We start from the raw sequence: 26,520 nt of genomic DNA, 5'->3' as shown, positions 1-26,520 counted from the left end.
AGGCACTTTCACCTACAAAGCAGGTAATGGCAAGCCACTTACAAAATCTTACCAAGAAAACCACAGAGACATGTCCAAACAGATACCAGAAGTCAAGACTGACTTAAAGGCACCAAAAACAAATGATGCTCTTTCTGGTATGACATGTTGAGGCAGCCCAAAGGAATGTAAACAGTTCAAAATTAGTAAATAAGTTACTTTAAAATCAGCTAATGACATTGTTTTGAAAAGTTGTCAGTAATTAATCATTTGATTAATTAAAAGAAATGATTTTATTTCTAAAAGTTGCTTCTGAATAATCATGTATTTGTGTGTGTGTGTGTGTGTGTGTGTGTGTGTGTATGTCTGTATTGCTATTGGTAGAATTCATCTAAAATGTAAGCGAGACTATTCTGGATATCTGTTTTTAAAAAAAGTAATAAAGGGAGCAGTTTGCACACTTGTTTTTGCTTTCCTGCAGATTCAGAGAAGGGGTGCTTAACCATTTCAATATACCAATCTTGCAGATGTGTTCTTCTCCCCATGTTTCTTCGCACATTTTCAAGCAAGCAACAGTTGGAGTAAATAAAAATGGGAATGGGAAAACATAACAAGTTATTTCTTGTGTAATAGTAAATTTGGCCCTAAGTAAAGATCAAAATCAGGGACTACCTGAAACATCTGCATTATTGTTTTAAAGTATTTTGAACTATAGTTTTGGGATTCGAACCCAGCTAAAATTTAAAAAATGTATCTTGAGTCAAGGTTCTTCAGCTCTGATATACAAATATGGGGAGAACCTTTGAGATTTAGGATTTTTGGAGGCTCAGAAGTACATCAAGACTAAACATTTTTTAAAGTGAAATATGTAAAAAGCATAGAAGTAAATAATGTGTCTTTGTCACATCAGTGGTCTATTAGTGACTACCAAGATCTTTCTGCAACATCTGTATTCGGAAGGTTTCTTTGCACCCAAAAGTATTCTTAGAACCCATGTTTTGTTTGGAGGTCCACCCAGCTGCTTAGGAAAAAAGGTAAATATAAGCCAGAGCAGCATCACAGACAAATTTGGGGAGCAACAGCACAACATGCTTCCTACTTAATTGTTTCTTTTAGCCAAAGAATGATAATGTGCCAATGAGCCTCATAGCCCATATCACAGCCTTCTGCCCATGGCATTCAAAAAACTGAAACAAAGTTTAATTTGGGAGGAAGATTAAAAATATGTGTGTAGTTGCAGGTATGATCACTTTCCATTTGAGCTGCGCTGGTTACCAACTGGTTATTCAAGATGTTGGTTGTCATGAGAAAAGCTTAGATTAAGGCTTGGTTACTATGGGATCATATTTCTCCTGTTGTTTTTACTAATAAATAAGGTCTTGATGAATTGTTGTGTTCTGGATCCCAGCTGTCAAGCAATGACATCATGCGGGACATATGATCCATTCATTCTTAGGAGCTGTGCTTGCCTTGGGGAACAGCATTTCTCTGAGGTCCATATGGCTCCAAATCTAGTAGAAATTGATAAAGCTATAAATACGATTTTTTTTCAACTGACCCTAGCCTAGGATGTAGTGATAGTTTTTCTAATGGTAGTTGGTTGGAATTAGGTCTGTTCTAGTTATTGTTTACCAGTATACGTCACGTAGTGTTAATCTTGTCTTCTTGTTAGCTTTTACTTACTATTTTTTAAACTTGAAGCTTTAATGCTTTCATGTAATTTAGAGGCCCTTTGATGATGATGTGGCATATAAGTTGATAAATAAGTAAATAAAGTCTTATAAAAGCGCTCACTCTCTTAAATGTTGATGTTTTGCAAACTCTGAACAACAGTATCAAAAACAGATAAGATTCTAAGTAAGATTAGCAAAATCTTGCACAATATGGTGTAGGAAGTTGGCACCCATCCCTCTTCTAGAAAATTGAAATATCCTGGGAAATATTAAAAAGGCAGAATATTTCCCATAAAAAGAGTAGAAACTCAGAAGCAGAAACTCACCTCAGAAGTAGAAGCTCACCCCCACCTTTGTTAATGGGTGGGCCATTAAGGCCTGGGCCAGAATACTTCACATAACAAATATCTCCAGGTAAAGCAATAGCAATTGCCAAAAGCCCTTTTCAGTGCATAATCATCCAGCAAGGCTCAACCAGGTCTGGAACTCAGGACAGCCTACAGAGTTGTCCCTGCATGGCCCTTTGAGGGTCTGACAACCAATCAGAATAGAAGCTCCAATTCAAACCCCAACAAAGGTTATAAAACTCAGGCACTATCAGCACCTCAGCCTCTTCTTGATCTCTTCCTTCACCTTGAAGCATGCGATCATCCTTTTCACTCTAGAGCTCCAGGCCATATGGTCCTGTCCACCATTAAACCTTCCAAACAGTTTCCATGTTTCCAGTGTCTTTTTCCCCACTTGGAACTGAATCCAGAAGGATATTTCTTCCAACAATGGCAAACTTGTAAAAAAAAATGGCTACTACAAGATTGTGGGCAACTAACATATACAATTAATTTATTATAACATTTTGTTTTGGTTTTTTTGTGGGAAGTGAATACTGAAATAACATCAGCATTCAGTATTAAAGGCTGCTGTCCAGTGGTTTCAGTTTTTTAAAACCTTCCAGTCAAAAGAAACAACGAAATGAAAATTACCACCAAATACACATACTAATTCAATTATAATCTCATAAGAAGAATCTAGGAACTATTTATGTCTGTTTCATTTATGAAGTATCTTTATTCTTAGTTCTTTAACATAAATTGCTAAAATAGATTTAAAATGAATTATATACTAAAATTATATGCTACTAAAATACTAAATTCAGGATGCTTGATCTAAATATTCTTCCTGTATATCTTCAAGGTTTTCAAGATAGCTTATTGTACAGGTAGTTCTCAAATTATGACCCCAACTGAGCTCAAAATTTCTGTTGCTAAGTGAGACATTTGTTAAGTGAATTTTGTCCCATTTTATGACTTTTCTTGCCACAGTTGTTAGGTGAATCATTGCAGTTAAGTTAGCAAAAGAGTTGTTAAGGGAATCTGGCCTCTCAACTGACTTCGCTTGTCAAAATGTCATAAAAGTGATCATATGAATCCAGGACACAGTAACCATCATAAAAAATGAGTTAGTTGCCAAGTGAATGAATTTTGAGCACATGGCCATGGGGATGCTACAACAGTTGTAAGTATGAAAAATGATCATAAGTTTCTTATAATTTTCTTTCCAAGAATTAAAATTTTATTTCATATGGCACTTATATTGAGATAGATTTACACTACATTGTGTTATTGGCCCTTGTCTGACCCTTCACTAAAGCTTTTAAGATTTCATTTCAGTTTTCTGCTCCAAAGCATGGTTTTTGCTATTCTTTTAGGATCTACAAAAGTGATCACTTTTGTTGTTACCAGACCAATGCATTTCACAGAATAAAAAGAAACATGTGATACCTAATCTTTCTACTGCAATCATGTGCATAATTGCTTAGAAGTAAGCTCCACTGATCACAAATGAGAATTTTTGAAGAAGCATACATAAAATTGGTCCTTTGTTTTATAAAACCATTTGTTTTAGCTAAACTAAGTTTGCCTATAATTGCCTCAATTAAATGAAAATTATTGTCTTAGCTGGTGGCTTTTAGATTTTGTCTCTGTACTACTTTCTGCTCTGTTGGTTTTACATTGTGCCAAAGGTTATAGGCTAAATCAAAGTGTGTCAATATTAACAATGTTAATAATACAGTACTTTTCTTCTGTATATTAAAGTGTTAATGGAAAGCCTTTCTTTCTGCATTGAATATTTCAACTCATACGTATTGTCTAAATAGCCAGTATTCTCTAATGAGATGGTGTGGGAAAATAAAGAGAACAAATTCCAAAGATGCTTTGGGCAAGCTGTTCTTAATTTTGTGTATGCTTAATACAGGTTCTCCTCAACTTACAACAGTTTGTTTAGTGACTGAAGTTACAAGAGCACTGAAAAAAAGTGAATAATAGCTATTTTTCATACAACTGTTGCAGCATTTCCACCATCATGCGATCAAAATTCAGGCACTTGGCAAATGACTCATATTTGTGACCTTTTGAGAAGTGAAGTCAATGGGATAGCCAGGTTCATCCAACGATCATATTACTGGTATTAACTTAACAACTGAAGTGATTCACTTAACAACTGTGGCAAGAAAAGTCATAAGATGGGGCAAAAAAACAACTATCTCACATAGCAACAGGAATTTTGGGCTCAATGCTTCGGATGGTCACAAATATGCCTAATAGAAATAATACCTTAAATATGGGGTTTCGTTTGCATGCTGAATTTTTGAATGAATTTTGTCAATGGCAAACTATCCTGAGATGAAGTGATTGGTTATTGGTCCATTTGTTCAGGGGGAAAAAAATCAGTGTTTTCTGTAGAAAGGTTTCATGCAGCAGAACCACCCGACTTTCACCTTCTTGTCATTTTGAGTTGCAAAACATAGCAACTGTAATTTATACCTAAAATAAATAATCAAAACCTAATTATTCTCTAAATTATAAATTAGAAAACCACAGTTCTATCTATTTTGCATTTATACATAGGGTGAATCCCTGACTGATTGAACTGATTGACCATAGACATTTGAGGATTTGTGGCACAGAAAGTGATATACTTTAATCCATTCCTAAGCAGGATGCTAAGGACATAAAAGAATTCTTACACAGTGCTTTAATAGAAGAGTCAACCCCTGACTTCCGGTTTGAAGGGCTTCGGCGACAGACAGGAATCTACGATCGTGCACGGTTTCTGCCTGGGCTCGCCACTGGAGCGCCCCGAGCCAGCTGGTTTCGGGGCTAAGCCACCCTGTAGAGGTGGTGAAGAGGGGGGAGATCGCCAGCAGGGTCGACGAGAGCCGCATCTCTCCTCCTCAGCTGCCCAAAGGCGGTAGGAACGGTGGTCAGAAATGGCCACCTCAAAGAAGAACTCAACCAGAAAAGAACATGCAGGAGGAAGATTAGAAGTGAAAGTTTTGGCTGACCGGGTTAAGTCAAAAAAGCAACAACTAAGGTACCCTGGAATTTAAATTTTACAAAAGATAATATCGCTCCCAAAGAAGAGTTGGAAGCAGCGAAAGAAAGTGAAAAGGGAAAGGTTTGGCTTTTTTTTCTTCTCTCCTTCCTTACACTGACAACTAAGAGACCTAAATAAGAAATCGGAAAAATCCGCTTTGGCATCAATAGGCTGAAAATATAACTAAATGCCAAAGGGACAATAAAGATTTCTGGACATTAAAAACTTTTTCTTCTATAAGCAGGAAGGGAGAGAAAAAGAATAAGGGCAGGATCTGGAAGAGGGAGGAGACTGCCTGGACTTCAAAAGAATCTAAAGTAAAATTTCAATAAGACTTCTAAAAGATACATCTTAACTGAAACTTTGCAACTAAATAGTAACCCCAGGAAGAGAAAGTGAAAAAAAGAGAAAGCGTAAAAAGAAACAGCTTGTGTGTATTTGAATTGCTTGGTGAATTTTGGATTTTTGGTTATTATATTTGAATGACTAAAACTAATTGGGTGGTTGTTTAAAATTTTTACAATGGCATCACTTTTGGATGAATTGAAAATGGAACTTAAAAAATACATAGAAGATGCACAAGAAGGGAAGGGCTCTTTTGGCTTTGTTTTTCAATTCTTAGAAATGGAGATCTGGACCTATGAGAAACAACAAGAAAAGACTGCAAAACAAGAAGACTGGGACAAAGAAGAAGCCATCTTTAATGAACAAGTAACTCTATGTGGGGAAGAAAAAGGAAAGGGGGGAAAGAGAATGGAGAACTTAAGACTTAAAAAAACAACCAAAGAAAAGAAAAATAATTTGAAAAATAAATATAATGTTGGAAAGCAACGGAAAAGGGGAATACAGAAGAGGGAAATAGAGGTAGAGAGACAAAGGGGTAAAAAGGGGAGAGAGAAGAAGAGAGGGAAGAAGGAAAGGAAAAGAAGTTACAAAGGTCCGGAGCAAGATATAAAGAAACAGGACCTATTTAGAGATAATGGGTGAAAATCTAACTGAAAAAGGGATTCTGTAAAGGTATTGTTATATTTGTAATAGAAATAACTTTAGAAAATTGGAAACAACATATGATTAAAAAGAGGGATAAAATGGTTAGTTTAATTTAGTGAAATGATTGTGAATAAAATAAATGAAATAAAATACATGAGAAAATTGAATTAGGAAGGAATGGGAACATTTTAATCAGTCAATGTTTTATAAAATATAAGTGGGGGGGGGAATTAACTATGGAAAGTTCATAATTGTTCCCATAGAAGTATGATATTTATTTGAAAAGTAACATGCAAAATGTTAAGATTTTAATGAATATTAATATTAATGATAGAATTGAATTGGAATGGATTGTTGTTTTAATTATATTATACATTTATAATTTTTTTCTTTTTTTAAGAATACAGTGTGTAGTTTAAGAATGTACCAAGCAGAATCCAAATGGAAGTTATGTATTATATTGAGTGTTATAATTTTAGGGGAAAGATATAAAGGCATCATACTCCAGTCAGTAACTACAGGAGAAATTTTGTTTAATGAGAAAAGATAATAGACAATTGAAACAGGACAGACAAAAAATATAAATACAATGATTTGAATTGAGATGAAATAAATAAAATAAAATTAAGAAAATTAAAAGAGGGGAGAAGCTATGTAGAAAATGTAAAATAGTAATAAGATATGGAATAGAATATAAAAATGAGCATGAACCTGAATTTGCGTCTGTACAAAGAAATGTAACCCGGGATTATGCTGCTTTCAAAAAAGATGTTTTACTTGTATTTCTTTTCTTTTTGTGAAAACTCAAATAAAACTTACAAAAAAAAATATAGAAGAGTCAACCCCTGCTATGTTTGACACAGAAGGCAATGATCTATCTTGGTGTGATAGTCATGGATTTAATGAGGCTTATAAGCACAGGCTGTAGATCAGAAATCATTGTGTTAACTGCTCAGATTAATCAAGGTGACACTTGCAGAAATCTTATATAGAATAACAGATGCAAAACTGCATCTAATGTGCAGATAGTTTGAGCTTGAAGTGCACAACTCTTAATTAAAACTTAACACAACAGAATTTCAAATACCATATATTTTAATCAGGATTACTGCCAAACTTCTAAAATGGAAATTGCCCTAAGTTCATTACTGTTCCAAAATGACATAGTATTTTACAATAGCTATATGCAGTAAAATCTGAACTGCTTAAGTCAAAACTTTTGCTTGTTGATCTGAAAATGCTTAAGTATCATTAACAGTTTTTGCCAACAAATGTTCTGTCAAGAGTATCATATCCCAAGAATAATGCTGTCTATATTGTTCTTATGATAGCCCATTTGGGCAAGAGAATTGGAGAACAGCACCAAAAACTAGCAAAGTTTCAGAGAAGCAAGAGAAGTGTAAGCCATAAACTAGCTTTAAAAATGAAAAATTAATAAAGTAGTAAAATGATCAGCATGTTTTATAAAAACCTTACTTTGAAATGGCAAAAAAACAATCCTATATAAAAAAAGAAGCAAATAATAAAACAGATGGTTTATTTTCTATACATAGTAGTTACTAACTATAATTCAACATGATTTTTTTTAAATGTACCATTTGGAGGCTTTATTAATTTGTGCCAAACTATTTTTACCATTGAAGTTTGTGGAGAAAACTTCTCTGCATGAGGACCTATTTAACATTGTTCTATATCTCATGAAACATTGGCTAAGATGTAGAAATATATTTGGGTGACACCTTTCCTAATTTTCAAAGAAGCTTGAGTGCAGAGTACAGAACAAAGAAAATCAAGAAAGTTGCTTTAAAAAAAAAATCCAAAGGCCCATTCAGGACTAATTGTATACACTTTTAGATCCTGTCCATTATGTAAGTGAATACAAATTAAAGTTCACAAGCCATTAAAATAAAGGATAAAATTTAGCTGACAACAATTTCCTTCAAAATCCGAAAGATTGTCAGGGCAAAGATCATCACTGATGTTGCTTTAGCTTCACAAATCTATTCAAGCACCCTAGCATTTCCCAGCTTTAGGGCCTCTTATGTCAAGGATAATGTCTATCATTCTAAAGAATATGATTAAGGATGGCATGAATTCTATGCATACCTTGGGACTAGAAGTTGTTTTAGAAAGAGAAAATAAAGTTCATCTTTACTAATCTCTCTTTAGATATTTAGGTAATTGTCACAGATTTTTTCAGACAAGATCCTTAAAATGGAACGTTAGAACTTTCTGTGCAAAATAAGCTGCCATTTTCCTATATGTAATATAAATGCATGTGCAGCAGTTAATTATCATGCCATTTTTTCTGTGTCTTTTTACTGATACTTAATTTCTTGACCAATTTCTAATTTGATTTTTTTTAAAAAAAATTATTTAAATGATACTTGTTCTTTACATCAGAAGCATGCAGCAAGTGAGATGGCAGCAGCTGCAACTCTTTAATCTGGATTCTGGAGGGCCTCGGGAATCCCATCTATTGATGTCATACGCCACTGGAAAAGCCAGAACATAATTTTTTCCTGTCCTAAAAAATATTTAGAAAGTGTTTTAATAGTGAAAATTGGATTCAGAAGCTTTTGAGAGGAAAACCCTTTTGATCTCCACCCTTCCAAACTTCCAGACTTCCCAAAGCACTTTAAACTGCTTTTGGGGAAGGCATTATTTTTTCTTACTTTTATTTTTATAAATATCTCAAGGGGGCAAACATACCTAACATTCCTTCCGCATCCTATTTTCCTTATAAAAACAACTCTGTAAGGTAGCTTGCACTGAGAGAGAGAGAGAGAGACTAGCCTAGTCACCCAGCCAGCTCTCATGCCTAAGGCAGGACTAGAATTAACTGTCTCCTGCTTTCTAGCTTGGTGTATTAACTGTTAGATCAAACTGGCTGTTTTGAATAAAATTTTGGGAGTTGAGATTTGTAATGCTGATATTCAGACTGGTTTTATACCCAGAAAGGTTCTGTTCCCATCCTTAATTTTAAAATAAAACTGAAAAAAGAAATGTACTGTAAAATTTCAGTCACATTAACTCAAGTTGCTGGGAAGGTGTGAATGAACAACTGGAAACAGTGCTGTCAGGCCTGATAATATGTTGCTTAATAAAGTGAAAAAGTAAAATGATGTAAAGCTGTTATTTTTGTAGATTGTATTGATCTCATATAGTCCTAACCAATTGATTGTCAAGAAATAATGTTATAACTTGTTCATAGGGCTGTCTCAATAGACATCCTGTCTCTATCAGGATGTTAAACAAAATATAAAATACTTTGAAATGATTGTTTTCAAATATTATTTTTATATTTTTGTTATCATTGTCTTATTCTACCAGAAAGTTCTTTAAATATAATCACTATTATACTCTGCTTCCTGAAGGGACTAAGCAGTTTAATATTCCCTCTGTAGTAGAGTCAACTGAATTATAATGTGCTAGCACTGAAAACACATTGTAGTGTTACTTTTTCTTCCAGTCTACAGACCATTTTCACATTACATTTTTGTCAGCTATAACATCCTGCTGTGTTTGAGTGGCAGAAGAAAGGAATTTAAATTAATACTTTTCTTCTGATGCTCTGAGTTGCAAGTAAGGTTATCCTTCAGCATACTTTCAGCTTGAGCATGTTTTACTTCAAGCCACTGGTAAGAATCTGGCTGTTAAGAAGGTTTGTCTTAATTGGTGTCTGTGAAATTGAAAATGGATTAATATATACTGTACACTGTATAACTTTTGATAGGAGTTGCTTGTAGATTTACTTTGGCATATAAAAATATAACTCAGAATGAATAACTTGTATTAGCTTCCTCTGGTAGTATATTTATTCATAGCAGTCTATCTTATTAACTTTGGAGTACAAATTCTGTTATTTGCCTTTTCAGCTAACCTAACATATGCAATCAGAGAGGTCTAGAAATAAATCCATGAAAAGCTAAGGAGTGAGCTTGTAGGAAAAGTGATTATTTAATCTGGCTGGTATACAGCACACAGTATCAGGTACAGGAGTTTTTTAAAGATACTACTTTCAACTAAGTGGTATGTGTGAAAATAACATAATAACAAAACCAGAGTAGATGAGGATGGAATTTTCATGGTTAGGAATCTGACTTTGATTGGATTTGTAAAATGTAAAATAAGTGCAATAAGTTTTATGTTTGTTATTTACATAACATTTTGCTTTATAAAAATATATTGCTGAAATTGACAGACTTTGAGAAGTTCAAGTGGTTTCAAAACAAGAAGCTGGGTCTCAGAGATATCACCTGGACCAGACTTGTTCACGTCATTGTGATATATTAGGTGTTTAAGGTTTTTTTGTATTTGTACAAGCCTGTAAAATGATTTATTTACTTTGTTATGTGCTGAATGGCTAACTAGCTTCTGATCTTTCCAGTAACTATCTTTTGATGAAGATAATGTAGATGGAGAGCTCCAGAGAGTGCAATAAGGAGAAAGCTCCTTATTGTGCTATGAGTAAATATGGGCACCCGTGCTCATGTTGGATCCCAAGAAGTAGGCTCTGCCTTTGTCTGTAAGTGTGTTTTGCTATCAAAAAGAAAGGAAATAGGGAAGTTTCTGGAAGAAAAGCTTCGACAAGGAATAGACCACTGACTGAGGCTACTGGCCTTGGCATAAACCCTCATGTAGATGAGTTTCCTACTATTGTTTTACAGACCAAAAGAAAAACAGAGAAAATATTAAAAAGAATTCACTTTTCCATGAGAATTCATTGTTGGAGAAAGAAGAAAGTAGAGGCTGAATAATTATTGACTCATGGAAGAGTCTTGATTAAAGTTTTTTGCTCACTATTATATTTATGCCCTTCTGAATATTTTTCGTGCTGATTCAGATGATAGCTCTTGTTCCAGTTTCATACTTTCAATATATCTGATAAATATTGTCACAATGCTTTCAATTAAAATACGAACATAGATCTATGTGAAGTTAGTAAACATTTTATCTTATCTGCAAGTTGATATTGGAAGTATGTGAAAAATCATTTGTTGTACTGCAAATTAAACGTGATTGAAGTGGAACAAATTTCCTTTCCTTTGAAATATATATTTCCACAAAATAGCAAGTTGTTGGATGCAAAGCTGTTGTTTGGCACATTAAAAATGAAGATAAATAATTCTTTAAAAAAAAAAAAGGCCTGCCTTTGTTATGTTATTCAAGCATGCATGAGCAAGCAATAGAAAATGTTGGAGCACTGTAGATTAATATACTTCTGTGGTTCATAAATCTAAGCAATTATTCATTAGTATGCTGAGTGTTTTGATTCAGTTTCTTTTGACCTTAAGTTCCTTAAGTCAAGTTTCCTAACACTGCCAGGAATACTGTATTAGAACAGCTGCCTACTTTGTGAATCTTGAGGTATGGATCAGAGAGGTGTTTTAAATTCTAATGTTGATTACAGAAAATGGTTATAATATAATTGTCTGTGCATAAAAGTTGTAGGAGAAATGGAAAATAATAGCAATTCTTTTATTGTATCTTTCCAGATCATATTTTTCTAGAAAAACCAGAGGAGGAAAAATATGCATAATCTCTGAAAAGTGAGCTATACCTCTTCTGAAGTTGCTCAAAAAGTAGGGCCATGAATCTGAAATTAATATATGTATCTGTAGTGGCGTTTGGAGTAGCAGGTCTAATTGTCTTCACATATCTGCAAACCTACATTGAAGATCAACATACAGGTAAAATAACTAATACTTATATTAAGAACTTTCTTAATTAAGTTACAAATATCTGGAAATTTCTTCCACAGAGTGAAAAAGGGCATCTGAGGGAGGCTGCATTTTTTAAAAAAAAAATAAAGATCTGGAAATACATGCTTGAGTTCCAAGATAGTTGAATTTAGTAAACTGGAAATTATATTCTAGAAATAAAATATGTATCAATAGAGAAAAGAATCCATAAAAAGTATTGTGGAGGAATCACTAAAATATAATAACTATTCCAAGAAAAATGGGAAACATCTAAAGTGATTGCATCAAAAATGGGAATGGCTACAACCAAGAGATGTTTAAGAAATTGATTGAAGGAAGACCATTAAGCTCAAGTATTGCTTAGCAATCTATGTGTCCATAAAGCAGATCCAATATATTCTGGTATATACACAATTGCTACACATCCTGGGAGAAGACTCATTTGGTTTAAGAAACTATAGATAGGTGTTGTGTTTGTGCATCTGTGGGCACCAAGATATCTTTTTGCCTTTGAATCGAAAGCAGACATTTAAAAAAAAACACCTCACAGGCTACAGTGGGAGTTAAACAGGGCAGTTTGTCAAAAGACACTCGTCTACAGCATCAATGAATGAACTGATACTATCCATCAATTCCCACTCACAAGCTTGCATAAATCAATCTCCCCCTCCCCAAATATTATGTATTATGAAATCTCATTTTATTGGGAGATACTGGAAACATATATTGAACTTCTACAGAAAAAATAACAAGGTATCATAGATCAAATAAGAGATCATTAATAATAGACCAAATCAGTAGCTATCGAACCTGGAAAAGCTGAATCTAGTCTTAATCTTCAGAATGGAATATTTTTCCTATTCAATACCCGTCTCGGCCTCCCTAGGGTCCGCTGTTTATAGGTGTGAAAGCCCTCCCCAAATTAAGTCCTTTTAAAACTGCGAATGGGTGGCGGGGGGGGGGGTGGACTTGACACCGGAGGGCGCCGCGGACCCTGATAAAGTGCCCCGCGCTGAGGTCCCAGCCGCCCTGCCCGCTGAAGATGGGGGGGGGGGGGGGGGGGGGAGAAGGGCAAAAGGCGGCCTAGGCATTTTCGGCTCAAAAAAAGACCGGCCTTATCGGTATAATAAGACTTGTTTTTTTAAGTGTCTCTTAATTTCCTGTTTTGGTGGCTTGTATCTCATGATAGAGATCCTTAGAAATGTGTACATCCATATGGTACATATATTGAGCATGTCTGCAGTGAGTACATATGTGATTAAATATATATTAGTTCATATTAAATAGACTTTTGAGAAAATCTAAATGACAATCTAGAATCTGTTCAGAAATGTTATTCATTTTCAGAGTAGAGAAAATATGCACATTTCAGCACCATTCAGAGTGGGTTGAAATCAGCAAAATGAGAGACAGAGTATTAGAGTTCAAGCCTCTCTTTTGACCACAAATATGCAGTGGGTGCTATTGGTACATTATCTCAACGTGACAGTAGGAGCAGGAAAAAGCCTTTTATTATTCCAGATGATTATTATCTATAACTAAGAATTCATACACAGCTGAATTTCAAAGAAATCAAATTGAATAAGTCATTTGAAATGAAATCTCTTGATTAATTAATATTTCTGGGATTACGTGATTGTTAACTACGTAATTAGAAAGAAGACAATGTCTATATCTTTTGCATAACTGAAATAGAAAGTTTTAAAAAGGAAGCAGGATGGAAAGCTAAAGGGGATACCAGGAAAAATCTCAGTAAAGGTAGCATTTAGTAAGTGGCTTGTTTTTGCCAGTTCAGGTATTTGTAATTGTAAGGATGTTTAGGTTGCACCTCCTAGTAGTAAAAGATTGCACCTTGAACAGTGACAACCTGATCACTGTTGCCAATTATTAGGAGTATACTGAACTACAATATTTCTTTGTTATGATCCTTCCTAACCTTTCTTCAGTTAAAACAACAACTTATAGTTTAAAGTGTAGATCAGGGGTTCCCAACCTTCAGTCTGTGGCCCAGTGCTGGTCCGTAGTCCATTGGGAACCAGACCACGCGGGGTGGTAGTGGTGCAAGAGTGCGAACACATGAAGCTCCATTTGCACAAGCAGTGGGCACATGTATGAAACCATATCCTCTACTCTCAACTGCCACCACCACCACTGCTGGTCCACGAAGCTGGAGAGGTTAGAGACCACTGGTGTAGATGTTGCCGTTCATATAGTAAAAATAGGAATAGCTTCACAATCACATATAGTCTCAGTAAAGTTATTCTGTTTCAGTAGTGGAATTTGCCTCATCCTAATTACTGGGCACTGTTCAACCAGTAAAGGTTGAAAGGCAATGAAAGGACAGTGCAATAGAGAAATGCCACATTCTGTGATATTTGCTCCAACATCTAAACTTGTATGATTAGTTAGGTTCTTGCTGTTTTGTGGCTTTTTTTTTGTTTGCAATAGAATACATCTATCTTACCTGTGTATTTAATTTAAATATATCCATATGATGCCTATGTATAGTTACCTGAGCAGTGAATATAATTGTAACTGGTTAAATGGACAATTGTAGCTGGTTAAATTGTAATTTCCTTAAAAGAGGCTGATCATCTTTGGGTATACCATATTTCTATCTGATTAAAATAATATACCATGTTAGGAGAATTAACTTTTTCTGGGAGTGACACAACTTCAGATCAAGACAACTTCAAAGACAATACATTTTCAGCAAATCATTAAGCAACTTTTTTACTCGGTTTTTAAAAAGGGAGGCAGATTATCAAATCATTAACTTCCTAAAGGTTTTTGTTGTGAGACAGCTGACACTGGAGAATTATGAAATGCATACAGTCAAAAGCCTTTTCTTTGTATTATCGTATACTCATAATTATGTTTACACCTGTATATTCAAATTACAGTATACTGAGTGAAGAAATTTATATATGTTATATTTAATATTTCTATCGCACATATGTGTGTGAGTGTGTGTAATTTCTATCAGTATCTAGCCTTCCCTAGGAAATGACGGTACAGTACCAGGAAAGTACAGCTGCTTCAGACCACATCAGCTTTGGCCCATTCATCTCAGTATGTTTACAAGCTACCCTGGATGTAATTGGCTCTTTAGGGTTACAGGCATTGGTTTCCCCAATCTAAAAAACTTCTCCCAGAAAGTCCAAGGATTCTGTTAAGGTAATTCTCCCTTAGGAGAATGAGCGCATACAGGGAGACATAGTGAGAGTAGTGGTCACTCAATGTTAGTCCAATTATACAAAGAGCTCGTTCGTTGTTCTGTTTAAAGTCAGCAATCTTCTTGGCATTGTCCTCATTAGCTGGATCCTAAGCGTTTACATCCAGTGGATCTTGAACTACAGTCCATAAACCTTCTCTACGCAGAAGTAGACTGCACTTCATAGACCAGGAAACATAGTTTGTTCCATCCAACTGGGTTATCAGTGATAGACTTGTTGAAGTGCCTTGTGCCATCTTTTCCAGGATAGTAACCCACAATTAAACAGTAAACAGCTGTCTGTATACAGTACTGTGCATTCACACCAATTCTCAGTTATCTGAGCCTGGTATGGCCTGAGCCCATAACCAGTGTTGAGGTAATTCCCCGTTAGGAGAATGAGCGCATACAGGGAGACGTAGTGAGAGTAGTGTTTGAATAATACACACACAGCACACAGATACACTGTACAGTTAATGTAGGTTTTTACTTTCAATAAACATTTAAGCACAGTCCAGAGAAGCAGTCCAAGTCATTTGCTGGTAAATCAGTCAGTGTTCATTTCAGGGATAATTCCAATATCAAAGTCCAGTATCAAAAACAGTTCATTAACAGACTTACATCAAATCCAAGAATAACAGTCAATAGGGAAAAATGGAGGAACGGCAACTCTTTCCAACAGAAGGAAACAGAGACTCACTCACTTCACTAAGACTTCTGAGACTTCTTCAGACTAAACCAACCCAGGTTTCTGGCTCCATCTTATGGCCATTTGCAGAACCACACCCAATTGCAGTTTTTGCATTTTCTTAAAGACATAGTACTAAAATGTCTATCCTGGTTTATATATTTCCAACCCAAATAGCTGTTAGGTGACTTACATTCCTAACAGATTCAGTCCAGAATATTGTCATGTAAAATCTGGGTGCTACTTTTATGTCATACAAAATTCATGTTTTCAAATTTTAGACAAGCCCAATAGTGTGCTGGAGCTGCTCAAATAATCTCTCAGGAACCAACTATTAAACTTTTTTTGGAATGTGAGCTGGTAGAGATCTGAGCCATGATGCCCTAGCACCAATCAACTTTTCTGGGCAGCACTGATTGAGCCAGTTCTTAAATATTTACAGACACTACCGAGGCTAGGTAACATGAACATAACGTGGTTTCATCATTCTTTAATTCTTACTGCTTGTTCATCTTGGGGGGACACGGGGTTGGGGTGAAGAGCATGTGACCTATATACATAACAGATACAACTTCCAATACTGCTATTGTGCCCTTCATTCTGGGTAATCTACAATCATCTAATTGCTGTTCATATTTCTTTTTTTTCCATTTTAAAATACTTTCTGACATATGTACTGTATACAGCTTTTGTCATATTTGGAAAAGAAAATCATTGCTGAATTTTGTATAGCAGAGTTGAGAATTGATAATCAATTGCAAGAATCATTAAAGAGACATTTTTCTCAGAAGCTTTATTATATTTCCTTAAAATTTGACTGCTGATTAACCTTTCCCACTGAAACAGAAATAAAATTCCTATTCAGTGATATAGCAAGACTATAGATCAACTGTTGTCCAATTCATATTTATGAACTGTTTGGTTATGCCATCTCTTGCTTGCATGGGAAAAGTATAAAATTATTTAATTGATGTTCAATGAATAAATTGAAGGTCAATTTATTATTCTGATTTTATTTTACAAAACTGAGAATAGAGATATGGGAAACCATACAAGGTTGTATTTACTTTTAACCTAAAAGAGTAATTGGTTTCTAAGGATTCCTAAGTAATTAGATCCTAAGGAATCCTCAGATCAATTCAATATATTCCGAAAATTGGATCAGATTCCTAAAACAGTGAAAAACTAAACTGTAGTAATGATAGTGTCCCCCCCCCCCCCAGATGTTAAAAGATTGGCTTGAAAGAAACATGCAAAGATACTCAGCTTAAGAGCAAGAATTAAAATAATACTTTAGAATTAAAATGTAATTTACCAGGCAGTGGCTTTTAAATGAAAATGTAAGAAAAGCAAGAATTTGTAGCTGTTTATGCAAGTAAAAATATTCTGAAATGATACATAAATACAAGTGATAAATGACCAATACAAAAGCAAATTTCATTTTCTATGCAGAGAAAATGCAGATAAAGCAAACTGTCCCCATCTAATTTTATTAAAATTTACATTGTGCCTATTTAATTGGGATTAGGGGTGATTACCACTAGTTGACAAAAAAAAAACATACAGAAAAATCTGATTCCTTGCTGCCATCTATTGGGTGTCTGGATTTTTGCAGGGAAAAAATGGCAGTTTTACTACTGAATATATTTTGAACTAGGAGCTGTTTCTGTTGTCTGATCCAGATATATTTATCAAGTAAGAAGCTTAAAATTCTGAAATTTGGAACTGAGTTGCCCTAGGTTCACTGAAAATAAGAGGCTCCCAGGAAGCTGGAAATGGGCCTGTTTCTAGCCTTCTGGAGCCTCTGGGATGCCTGTTTTCCCTTTCTCCAGGCTCTGTAGGCTTTCCTTGAGCCTCTGTGAGGCCCATTTCCGGCCTTCTGAAGCCTCTGGGAGGCCCATTTTTTCACCCTCCCTGAGCCTCCGCGTGGGCTCTGCACTTACCTAGGATCCAAAACAGACCGCATGGACACTCCTGGGAGGGGTGGGAGGGGTGGGGGCAGGGCCAGCCAGACTTTGCAACTACTGGTTTGGCCAACAAGATGTAAAATTAACATATGGTTCTCCCGAACCAGTGCAAACCGGTAGCAGCCCACCCCTGAGTACATCTGATTCTTATTTATTTATGCTTTTATTTATTTATTCCATTTCTATAACCACCCATCTCAGCCAAGTGACTCTGGGTGGCTTACAGTTCTGAGACTATAAGACAGTTAAGACAATTAAGAACAATACAAACATCCAAACAATAAAAACATACAACATCACTCAGTGGATATTAAATAGGAGAGGAGGGGAGACCAAATCCTGAGGCACCTCACAAGATAGTGGCCATGTGCTGGATCTTTTTACCCCTATCAACAATAACTGGAACTGGTCCTGGAAGAAAGAGGAAAACCACCGCAATGTAGTGCTGCTCGTCCTTAGTGCTTGAAGCTGGCTTAGAATGATACTATGATCCATAATATTAAACACCTCTGAGAGGTCAAGAATGCACTACCTCCACCCCGCTCCTACCAAAGGTCATCCATGAGCACAATCAATTCTATTTCAGTCTCAAATCCTGGCCTAAATACAATGGACCAAAAGGAATCTAGATAATCATCCAGGGTCCTCTGAAGTTGCCATGCAACCATAATATTCACCATCCTCCCAAAAAGGAATATTTGAACTGGATGAAAAGTGTTCAGCTTAGTTGAGTTGAGTGATAGTTCTTTGAGGAGGGGGTCATATCACCAGGTCTTTAAAAGTCAGTAGCACCACTCTCTCTTTCAAAAAGGAGTTAACTATCAACCCTAATCATAAATCCACTTCCACCCAGTCTTAATAAGGCAGGAAGGGCATATATCCAATACACAAGTGGCCAAATTAGCAGGTGAGGGGGTCCTACCCCCTTCCTCAAACTCTTCCCAGGTCATCTTGCAAGACATAGACCGCACAATAAATGTAAGTGACTTTGTCCACCAATACGCAGCATATTATTCACAACGAGGTTATAGGTGCTCCCTATGGGCGGGTGCAGTAAGGTGGAGTAGTAATTGAATCTCACTACCCTTACTTCCACAAGGTAAACAATAACTGAAGCTGTAGCTCTTATTTGATCATGTTTGTTTAACTTGTTAACTTCTAAACTTTCTTTTCTGTTCCTGTCTCTCTCTCCTATCTCAACCTGGCTCTTTCTTCCTCCCTTTTGGTTTTCTGCTGGAAAGAGAGATATGATTAGTATGGGGTTTTTTTTTCTGTGTGAAAGGAAGTTGTTGTTACATGCAGTTAATTACTATATATGGAACTGCTACTTTAAATTTCTGCTGAGGCATTCCAACTGTATATTTTTAAAAGTTCTGCCCCCCATACCCCTTCTCTCTCTCTTTCTCTCTGCTCTTCCTTTGAGATCTTCCTTTTGGTTACATATGATAGTAGGTTTTGATACTAATTTAAGCAAGAAACTAATTCATGCTTATAGAAATGGAGGGGGCAGTTCTTGTATTATGTTTTTGCTACATTTTGCATTTTTTAAACTTCTTATCTTTGTGTGTGATGATCTGAGCCCATTCTTAACTTCTCCATTAATCAAAACTAAATATCTTAAATTCTATATGTTGCATTATTTAACTTCTTTCAGCATGTTTTAGTTCTCTGTCACTTATATATTGAAATTACTTCTATTAGATGTTCGTCTTCCTCTTTTTTGTTTTAAAATTTACTTAAAAATTTTGCTACAATTTTCTATTTATCATTTTTCTCTGTGATTATTTTAATCCTGCAAGCTTCATTTTCGTCTTTACTTAAACTCTTTCTTCTTCTTTTTTATACAGATGGTTAAACTTGGGACAGGGAACTTAGTATTTTTTTAAAAAAAAATTCTGCATAGTAGTAGATTAGAAGTAGTTTAATAAAATCATTGTGAAAAGATGGAGGTTGTGGGAATATGTGCTTATAACTTTCATTTCATTTCAGAATAACTGCTGAGAGAGACCAGAAGTCCAATTTAGGCAAAGTTTATTTTTTCAAACAGCAAGCCCTGCAGTCAGATGTCAGAGAAACCAGATTATAAGCTTTTCATAATGCCAGAGATATTGTCTGCTTGTGGGTAGAAAAACTATTGCTTTTCCTCAGGGCTTCGATGTTAAAGTCAAGTGAGTTTATTGCATTATCTGTCCTTTCCCACCGTGTGCCTTATTATGTAAACAAGCTCTTCATTATTAAAAATGGAAGGGAGCACCCCCTCCACAAGATTATTTAATTCCATCCTTAAGATCCATTTTTATTTCTTGTTCTTTCATTTTGCTTTTCCTGGGTGTCCCAAAGGTGCTTTTTCAAGAAGCAACTGGACTTTCTGGTTCAACCAGAAAGCACCTTTGGGACAGCCATGGCTGATGACTGAGAATCTCCATAGACATTTTCCTGGGTGGATATAAGGTTAGGAACAGAGGTGGGATTCAGTTTTTTTTAACAACCAGTTCTGTGGGCGTGGTTTAGTTGGTGGGCATGGCTTGATGGTCATGTGACTGGCTGGGTGTGGCCAGCTCAACATCACTCACATTGAGGCATGCATCTCCTCACCTGGCCTCTTATGGCTGCAACAGTCGTAAGTCTGAAAAATGGTCATAAGTCACTTTTTTCAGTGCCATTGTAACTTTGAATGGTCACTCAACACAAGCAAAGTACCAGCAAAGGAGGAAAAAAACCTCCAGAAGTTTCTGAGATAGGAAGTCTAGTCCTGCCAAGAATGTAATAAGGGTTAACGGAGAGGCAGTTTCTGTAAGCAACACCAGAATGTTTCCTTCCTGTCTTCCTTACAGGATTAGGCCAGTAATTTCTTCCAACAACCGGTTCTCCGAACTGCTTAGAATGTTAACAACCGGTTCTAGCGAATAGGTGCGAATTTGTAGAATCCCACCCCTGGTTAGGAATGTGAGGAAGGAGAGAGGTAGGTTAGGAGAACTTTTACTGCTGACAATATTGGTGTCTTACAGCTTGAATTAGTTTGAGCTTCTTGTAAAAATATTCATCTATTCAATATATTGTGAGGTAGCCTATGTGCATCTTTTGTATATTTCTTCCATTCGTAAGAAATCTTGCATTCCAGTAAGGCACCTTCTGGAATTCCTTGAATTTATGTTCAAAGGATAGATGGTGCACAGGGAAAGCTCATATAAGATTGGAAATGCTTACTAGTAATAATTTATATGTTATATGTTATGGCCCAATAGTGCATAACTGTTTTCTATTGGAAACAAAGGTAGATGGAATATGTCTGATTATCTTCTTCAGATTCTGAGTTGCATGTGATCTTAGTATCCAGAAAAATAACAATTCACGTTTTCACGTTCTCTCCATGATCAATGCATGAGCTCATGTTAGACAAGGGAACATACCAAAAATCAGTCTTCACTGAAAGATTGTAGAGCTGTAATGGCACTTTGATCTAGAAATAAGTTGCCAGGTACATTTATTAAGCATTTAGCTAAAATATTCAAATCTTAATATCTGATATCCTTGGTTATCTGATAAGAAATGTTTTCTAATAGAGATTTCATCACGTACTGTTTCTCAGATAACATTTGATTAGCTACAGGTACTTTATTTAAAAAAAAGCAGACTGTATAAATAATCATGGTTAAATTTAGTTTCATTTGTTTGTTTAGTCCCAAAGATCTGGAAGATTCTGAATTGGAAAGAAATAACTTATAGTCTTTGGATATCTGGATAATTCTTACCTTTTCATGGGAATTACTTGCCGTCAACAAGGTTTATCCAAATATAAGATATCTTCCACTTTTTTTGTTGACATACTTTATCTTGCATGGTTGGCTTTTGATCCAAATTGTTTTAACCATGTGAAAAAGTTATTCCATATGAAAGATTACCTGAAGTAGCCATTCAGAGCGATTTTGATAGGAGCAACATCCAAAAGACAAATTCAGTGAAGGGCTGAAATGACAGTGACAAATGATAATGAATAGCCTGGATTGGGGAAAGATAATTTTGTGCCATAAAGATCATCCTTGAGTCCAAGTTTTAAATGAACAATTAGCCTCTTCATTAGTGTGATAAATGAGGAAGCAAACAGTGTGTTTAACACCTGTCTAAAAAGGGGGGCAAACATAATAGCAAGAAACCTGCAAAACTTTAATATGAAAAGACATTGAGATGGGATTAGTTTCAGGAAAAAAACATTTATAATGATATAAAATGCAAATATAACATATGAATATCAGCATGTTTTCAGTATTTTACATTTATTTGCAGGACAACAGAATTATCTTAATAGTTAGCACCAAAATGCAGAACCATCTGTCTCAAAATGGCCATTTGCGAGAGAACATTTCTGCATAAACAGGATTTTTCTGCCATTTAAATGATAGCAGCAGCTCATGTGTGGGTGTAGGTACTTAAAGGTTAAGCTTTATTTCTAATCTTTCTTTTTACAGTATTGCTTTTCTGAAGTATTTTGATTCCTTTAATGTGTTTGCTGCTTTTAGGTTACTATGGCTGGAGAGTCTAGTAAATCACACAAATAATAGTACATATAGTGAGTACCAGAAGGACAGAACAGAACTATTTACATAAATGTATACATGATAAAAATAATAACAAACTTTTACTTTTTTATAATTAAAATGAAGTCATTGGAGATGAATGAATTGACCTACCATACAGAGGTTTATTTATTAATTGAAAATATCTGTTAAAGGAATTATTGTTACACCTCCTTTCTCTATCCCTATCTTTCATTCTCTTTATGTTGTAGTAAAAATATAAGAATATAAACATAAAGAGGAATAAAAGAGGAAAAACAGAAGAAGAGCAATATCATGATGGAACATATGCTATAGTATTGTAACCTTAGATAAACGCCTTAGCATCTGAGCCAATAAAAAGATTTTGCAATATTACATTTATATGTAAGAAGGGGGAAATTTCCAGCACTTTGCAGTCATGGAAAGAGAGGATTATTTTTGTTTGTTTGTTTTCAGGGGACAGAAGCTTTAAAAAAAGATTCATTCATTCTAGAGTCAATTTGGTTTAATGGCTAAAGCACCAGGCTAGAAATCAAGACACCCTGAGTTCTAATTACCTCATAGGCACAAAGTCAGCTGGTGACTTTAGATCAGTTGATTTCTCTCAGCTTTTGAAAGTGCCAATGGCAAACCACTTGGGAAAAACCTTCCCAAGAAAACTGCAGGAACTGGTCAAGAAAGTTGACAAGAGTCAAGACTTACTTGAAGGCATAATAAATAAATAAATTACACTAGATACACATTTCCCTTCTTTAATATCATAAAACATTATTTTTAATTGACATATATTAAACTTAAATATAAATTTTAAAGTGATTTTGCAAAATATTGAAAACTATCCCACTTTCCCCCCGGAAATTGCTTCACAAACCATCCTATGGAGAAATGAACAAAATTCATCAAGAGATAATGTTGCATATAGAGGGGAGGACAGGGGACGGGAGGAAGGTTTCTGACGCTCACTGCCAGCATCCCACAAGGCTGTTCAAAGAAGAAGCCAACAGAAACTTTAAAAATTTAGGTTAAGAAATATTTATGTTACATTCCAATTTAGGTGAAGAAATGTCTCTGAAATGAAGATGCAGCCCATCACAGGTTATATAATAAAAAAACCAATTTAAGCCTTGAATTAGAAATTTTGATTTGAATTCTGAAACTTAGTTGCCAGTTCTTCCTCAGGGCCAGTTGGTCATCATATTTTAGGATTTTGTAGTGAAAAGGATTCTATAAAATCTGAACAATACAAAGCTACCCATTTTAAGAACACCAGCATTAACTGGATAAATTCACTTTTCTTGATAAACTTGCCTTAAACTTTAATATGTAAATCAGTTGATCATTTGTTGAAGCCTACCTTTTCCTCTCTCCAAGTACTATCCCATCAAGTTTCCTCTAAACATATTGAACCAGTTTCTTTGATCCTTAGATGCACAGTTATTATTATTATTGAAGTCCAACACATGCTTAAGAAAGACTGTCATATTAATTTATATTGTATAATGTTACCATGAACAAAGTATCGTGGCTAGAAAGTATAAGTTTTTATTGCCTTGCTTACTTCAGTTTTTATTTAAAGTTTATCGTAAAAAGTTGTATAGAAAGACATAAAAATATAAAAAAATACAATCAATAAAAAGAAAGTAAAATAGAAAAGCAAGTGGGAATTATATATATCTCATCATATTTATTTCTCAAATTTCAAACAACAGAATAAACTACACTGAAGAAAATAAATGATAATTCTGTAATGTTATAAAATGTCATGAAATCAATGCTAAAAATATTGAGCTTTTGGGTTTAGTAGATAAAATTATCTTTTCAAAACAGGTTATACAGTTCTTTAATACAATCCTAAATATCAGTAACATTACTACTTTTACAAATTCTCAAACTAATTTTCTTAACAATCTTCCAGGCTGGTTGGTTGGTTAGTTGGTTATTCATTCGTTTGTTGTTTTGTTCATTTTTCTATTTATTAAATTTATATGCCACCTATCTCACCAAGCCAACTCAAGGCAGCTTACAAACCAGTAATAAAAACATTAATATAAAACATTAAAACAATAAATAGGGGCATTAAATTTGAATTAATATTGTTACAATATAATGTTTCTCAAAATAGTCAGAATCCAAAATTTCAGGACATAATTTAACAAAATATTAACATCCTTAACTTTATAAGGATTCTGAATTAAATCTATCTATGTACATTAAAATATTATTTTAAAATGTTATCAGCATTTCATAAAATGAAGTTATAAGAGCTAATGACCATCATTTTTTTTACATAGCTAGCAAAGAAAATCTAACGTCCACCCTTTCAAATAAATTAGAGAATCTGGTAAAGTCCAAATCAAATCCTTTAAATGAGTCATTTTTAATATTAAACCTATTTAAAAAAAATAACATTTTTAAGACCTGCAACCATTAACATTCCATTATCAGTTCTTCTAATTTTTAATCCATTAGCCATGAATGCTCTTACTGTCAACTTTAATAATATTCTTTAATTTTTTATACAAAATGAAGTGGGTTTAGTTTCAGACATCAAATATAATAGCAACTCATATTTCTTATACAAATTCAAAGAACTTGGTCCATACTAGCTATTAAAATATGCTTGAGTTGATTGTTGCTATTGTTACAAGATTTGGAAACAAATTTCTATTTGAAATAGAAAACATTTGAAAGAAAAAATATTTAAAATGATTCAGTAATTACAAAAAAAAAAAGGATTTATGCTCTTAATACTTCAGAACCAGAGGTGGTTTTCAGCAGGTTCCGACCAGTTCTGGAGAACCAGTAGCGGAAATTTTGAGTAGTTCGGAGAACCGGCAAATACCACCTCTGACTGGAGGTTTTACAGTATCCTTCCCCTGCCACGCCCACCAAGCCACACCCACAGAACCAGTAGTAATAACATTTTGAATCCCACCAGTGTTCAGAACCTATTAATATCCTGTATCCTTATCAATATGTCGAATCATCCATATAAAACTGGCAATGAAGGCCAAATAATCAAGATATTAAAACAATTTATAATCAAAACCCACAAAAGTAACACTAGTAATGTTAATAGTAAGGATTCTAAGATTAAATCAAAAAGCAAAGGGGAAAGTGAGCAACCCTGATGGATATCAAAGTGTAACTCAAACATATCTAAAATCAATAACTTGTGCAGTCTTGCCCAGTTCAGAATGATAAACAGTGAGAATGATAATTTAACAAAGTTCAAGAACACGTTGTTAGAAGTATTAAGGATAACAGATACCATGGCTGTTTTCTCCCCATTTTTTCTTCTAGCTGACCCCACCCAAGGCCTTTTCTGCCATGGTTAAGTGAATCACTGCAGAAGTTAAGTAAGTCACAGAGTTGTTAAGTAAATCCAGCTTTCCCCATTGACTTTGCTTGTCAGAAGCAGCTGGGAAGGTAGCAAATGGTGATCACATGACTCCAGGATGCTGCAACCATTATAAATATATGCCAGTTGCCAAGTGGCCAAATTTTGATCATGTGTCCATGAAGATGCTGTAACAGTTATAAATGCAACGACTAGTAGTAAGTTGCATTTTTTCAGCACCACTGTTAACTTTGATTGGTCACTAAAAGAATGGATGTAAGCCAAATTCACCCATAGTGAATTTACTATCATAGCAAATGTATGTATCATTTAGAGCAGGGGTCTGCAACCTGTGGCTCTGGAGCCACATGTGGCTCTTTCAGCCCTCTGCTGCAGCTCCCTGTCGGCTGATCCCACCACTGGCTGGCCTCACCCCTCCTCCCTGTCACTCCTTGCCTGGCCTGAGAAGGTAAGGGTGATGGCAGGGGATGGAGACTCACTCCATATTCCAGAGCAGGAGGTGACTAGGTGGGAGTGAATGATGTCAAGTTGGCCATGCCCACCCAGTCACACTGGTTGTTAAATTATTGGCTCCCAGTGTTTTCTTTTCTGTGGGAAATGGGTCCAAATGGCTCTTTGAATGTCTAAGGTTTAGAGGGAGAAATATAATCATTTTCTATTTTTAGAATATTCTTTAGTAATTGCCAGAATTTATTAAGTATTTTAGGAAGGAAGGAAGGAAGGAAGGAAGGAAGGAAGGAAGGAAGGAAGGAAGGAAGGAAGGAAGGAAGGATATGCATTTTTAATGTAACATAACTTCACAATGTTATTTATTTATGAGTCTATAACTTTTGTCTTCTGAGGTTTATGCTGTAACTTTGAAAGTTAAATAAAATAATATAATGCCATTCATTTTCTTTGTTTGCTTTAAATATCCTGTGCTATTGTAAGGTACTGATCTAACAATATACACTATATTTGCTTCCATTATATTAAAGGTTCAAGCTGGGGGATAGTTGGACATCAAAATATC

At 35.0% G+C, this 26,520-nt stretch overlaps 1 protein-coding gene and 1 long non-coding RNA gene across 2 annotated transcripts in view; one reads left to right on the top strand and one right to left on the bottom strand.

Moving 5' to 3' along the window:
* The window catches only part of LOC148131453 (uncharacterized), a 213,973-nt gene that overhangs the window by 153,052 nt on the left and 34,401 nt on the right, over positions 1–26,520 (bottom strand). The gene's annotated exons all lie outside the window — the stretch shown is intronic.
* The window catches only part of CHST9 (carbohydrate sulfotransferase 9), a 56,877-nt gene that overhangs the window by 4,649 nt on the left and 25,708 nt on the right, over positions 1–26,520 (top strand). The window contains exon 2 of the mRNA XM_026670283.2: positions 11,516–11,710. Coding sequence (XP_026526068.1) covers positions 11,611–11,710 — 100 coding nt within the window. The 5' untranslated portion in view covers positions 11,516–11,610. The remainder of the gene's footprint in view (positions 1–11,515; positions 11,711–26,520) is intronic.

This window comes from Notechis scutatus, chromosome 3 (genome assembly GCF_049901735.1).
Source record: "Notechis scutatus isolate UNSWTSFEM ecotype Mainland chromosome 3, rNotScu1.2, whole genome shotgun sequence".
Classification (NCBI taxonomy): domain Eukaryota; kingdom Metazoa; phylum Chordata; class Lepidosauria; order Squamata; family Elapidae; genus Notechis; species Notechis scutatus.
This window is presented reverse-complemented; position numbering and strand designations above follow the sequence as displayed.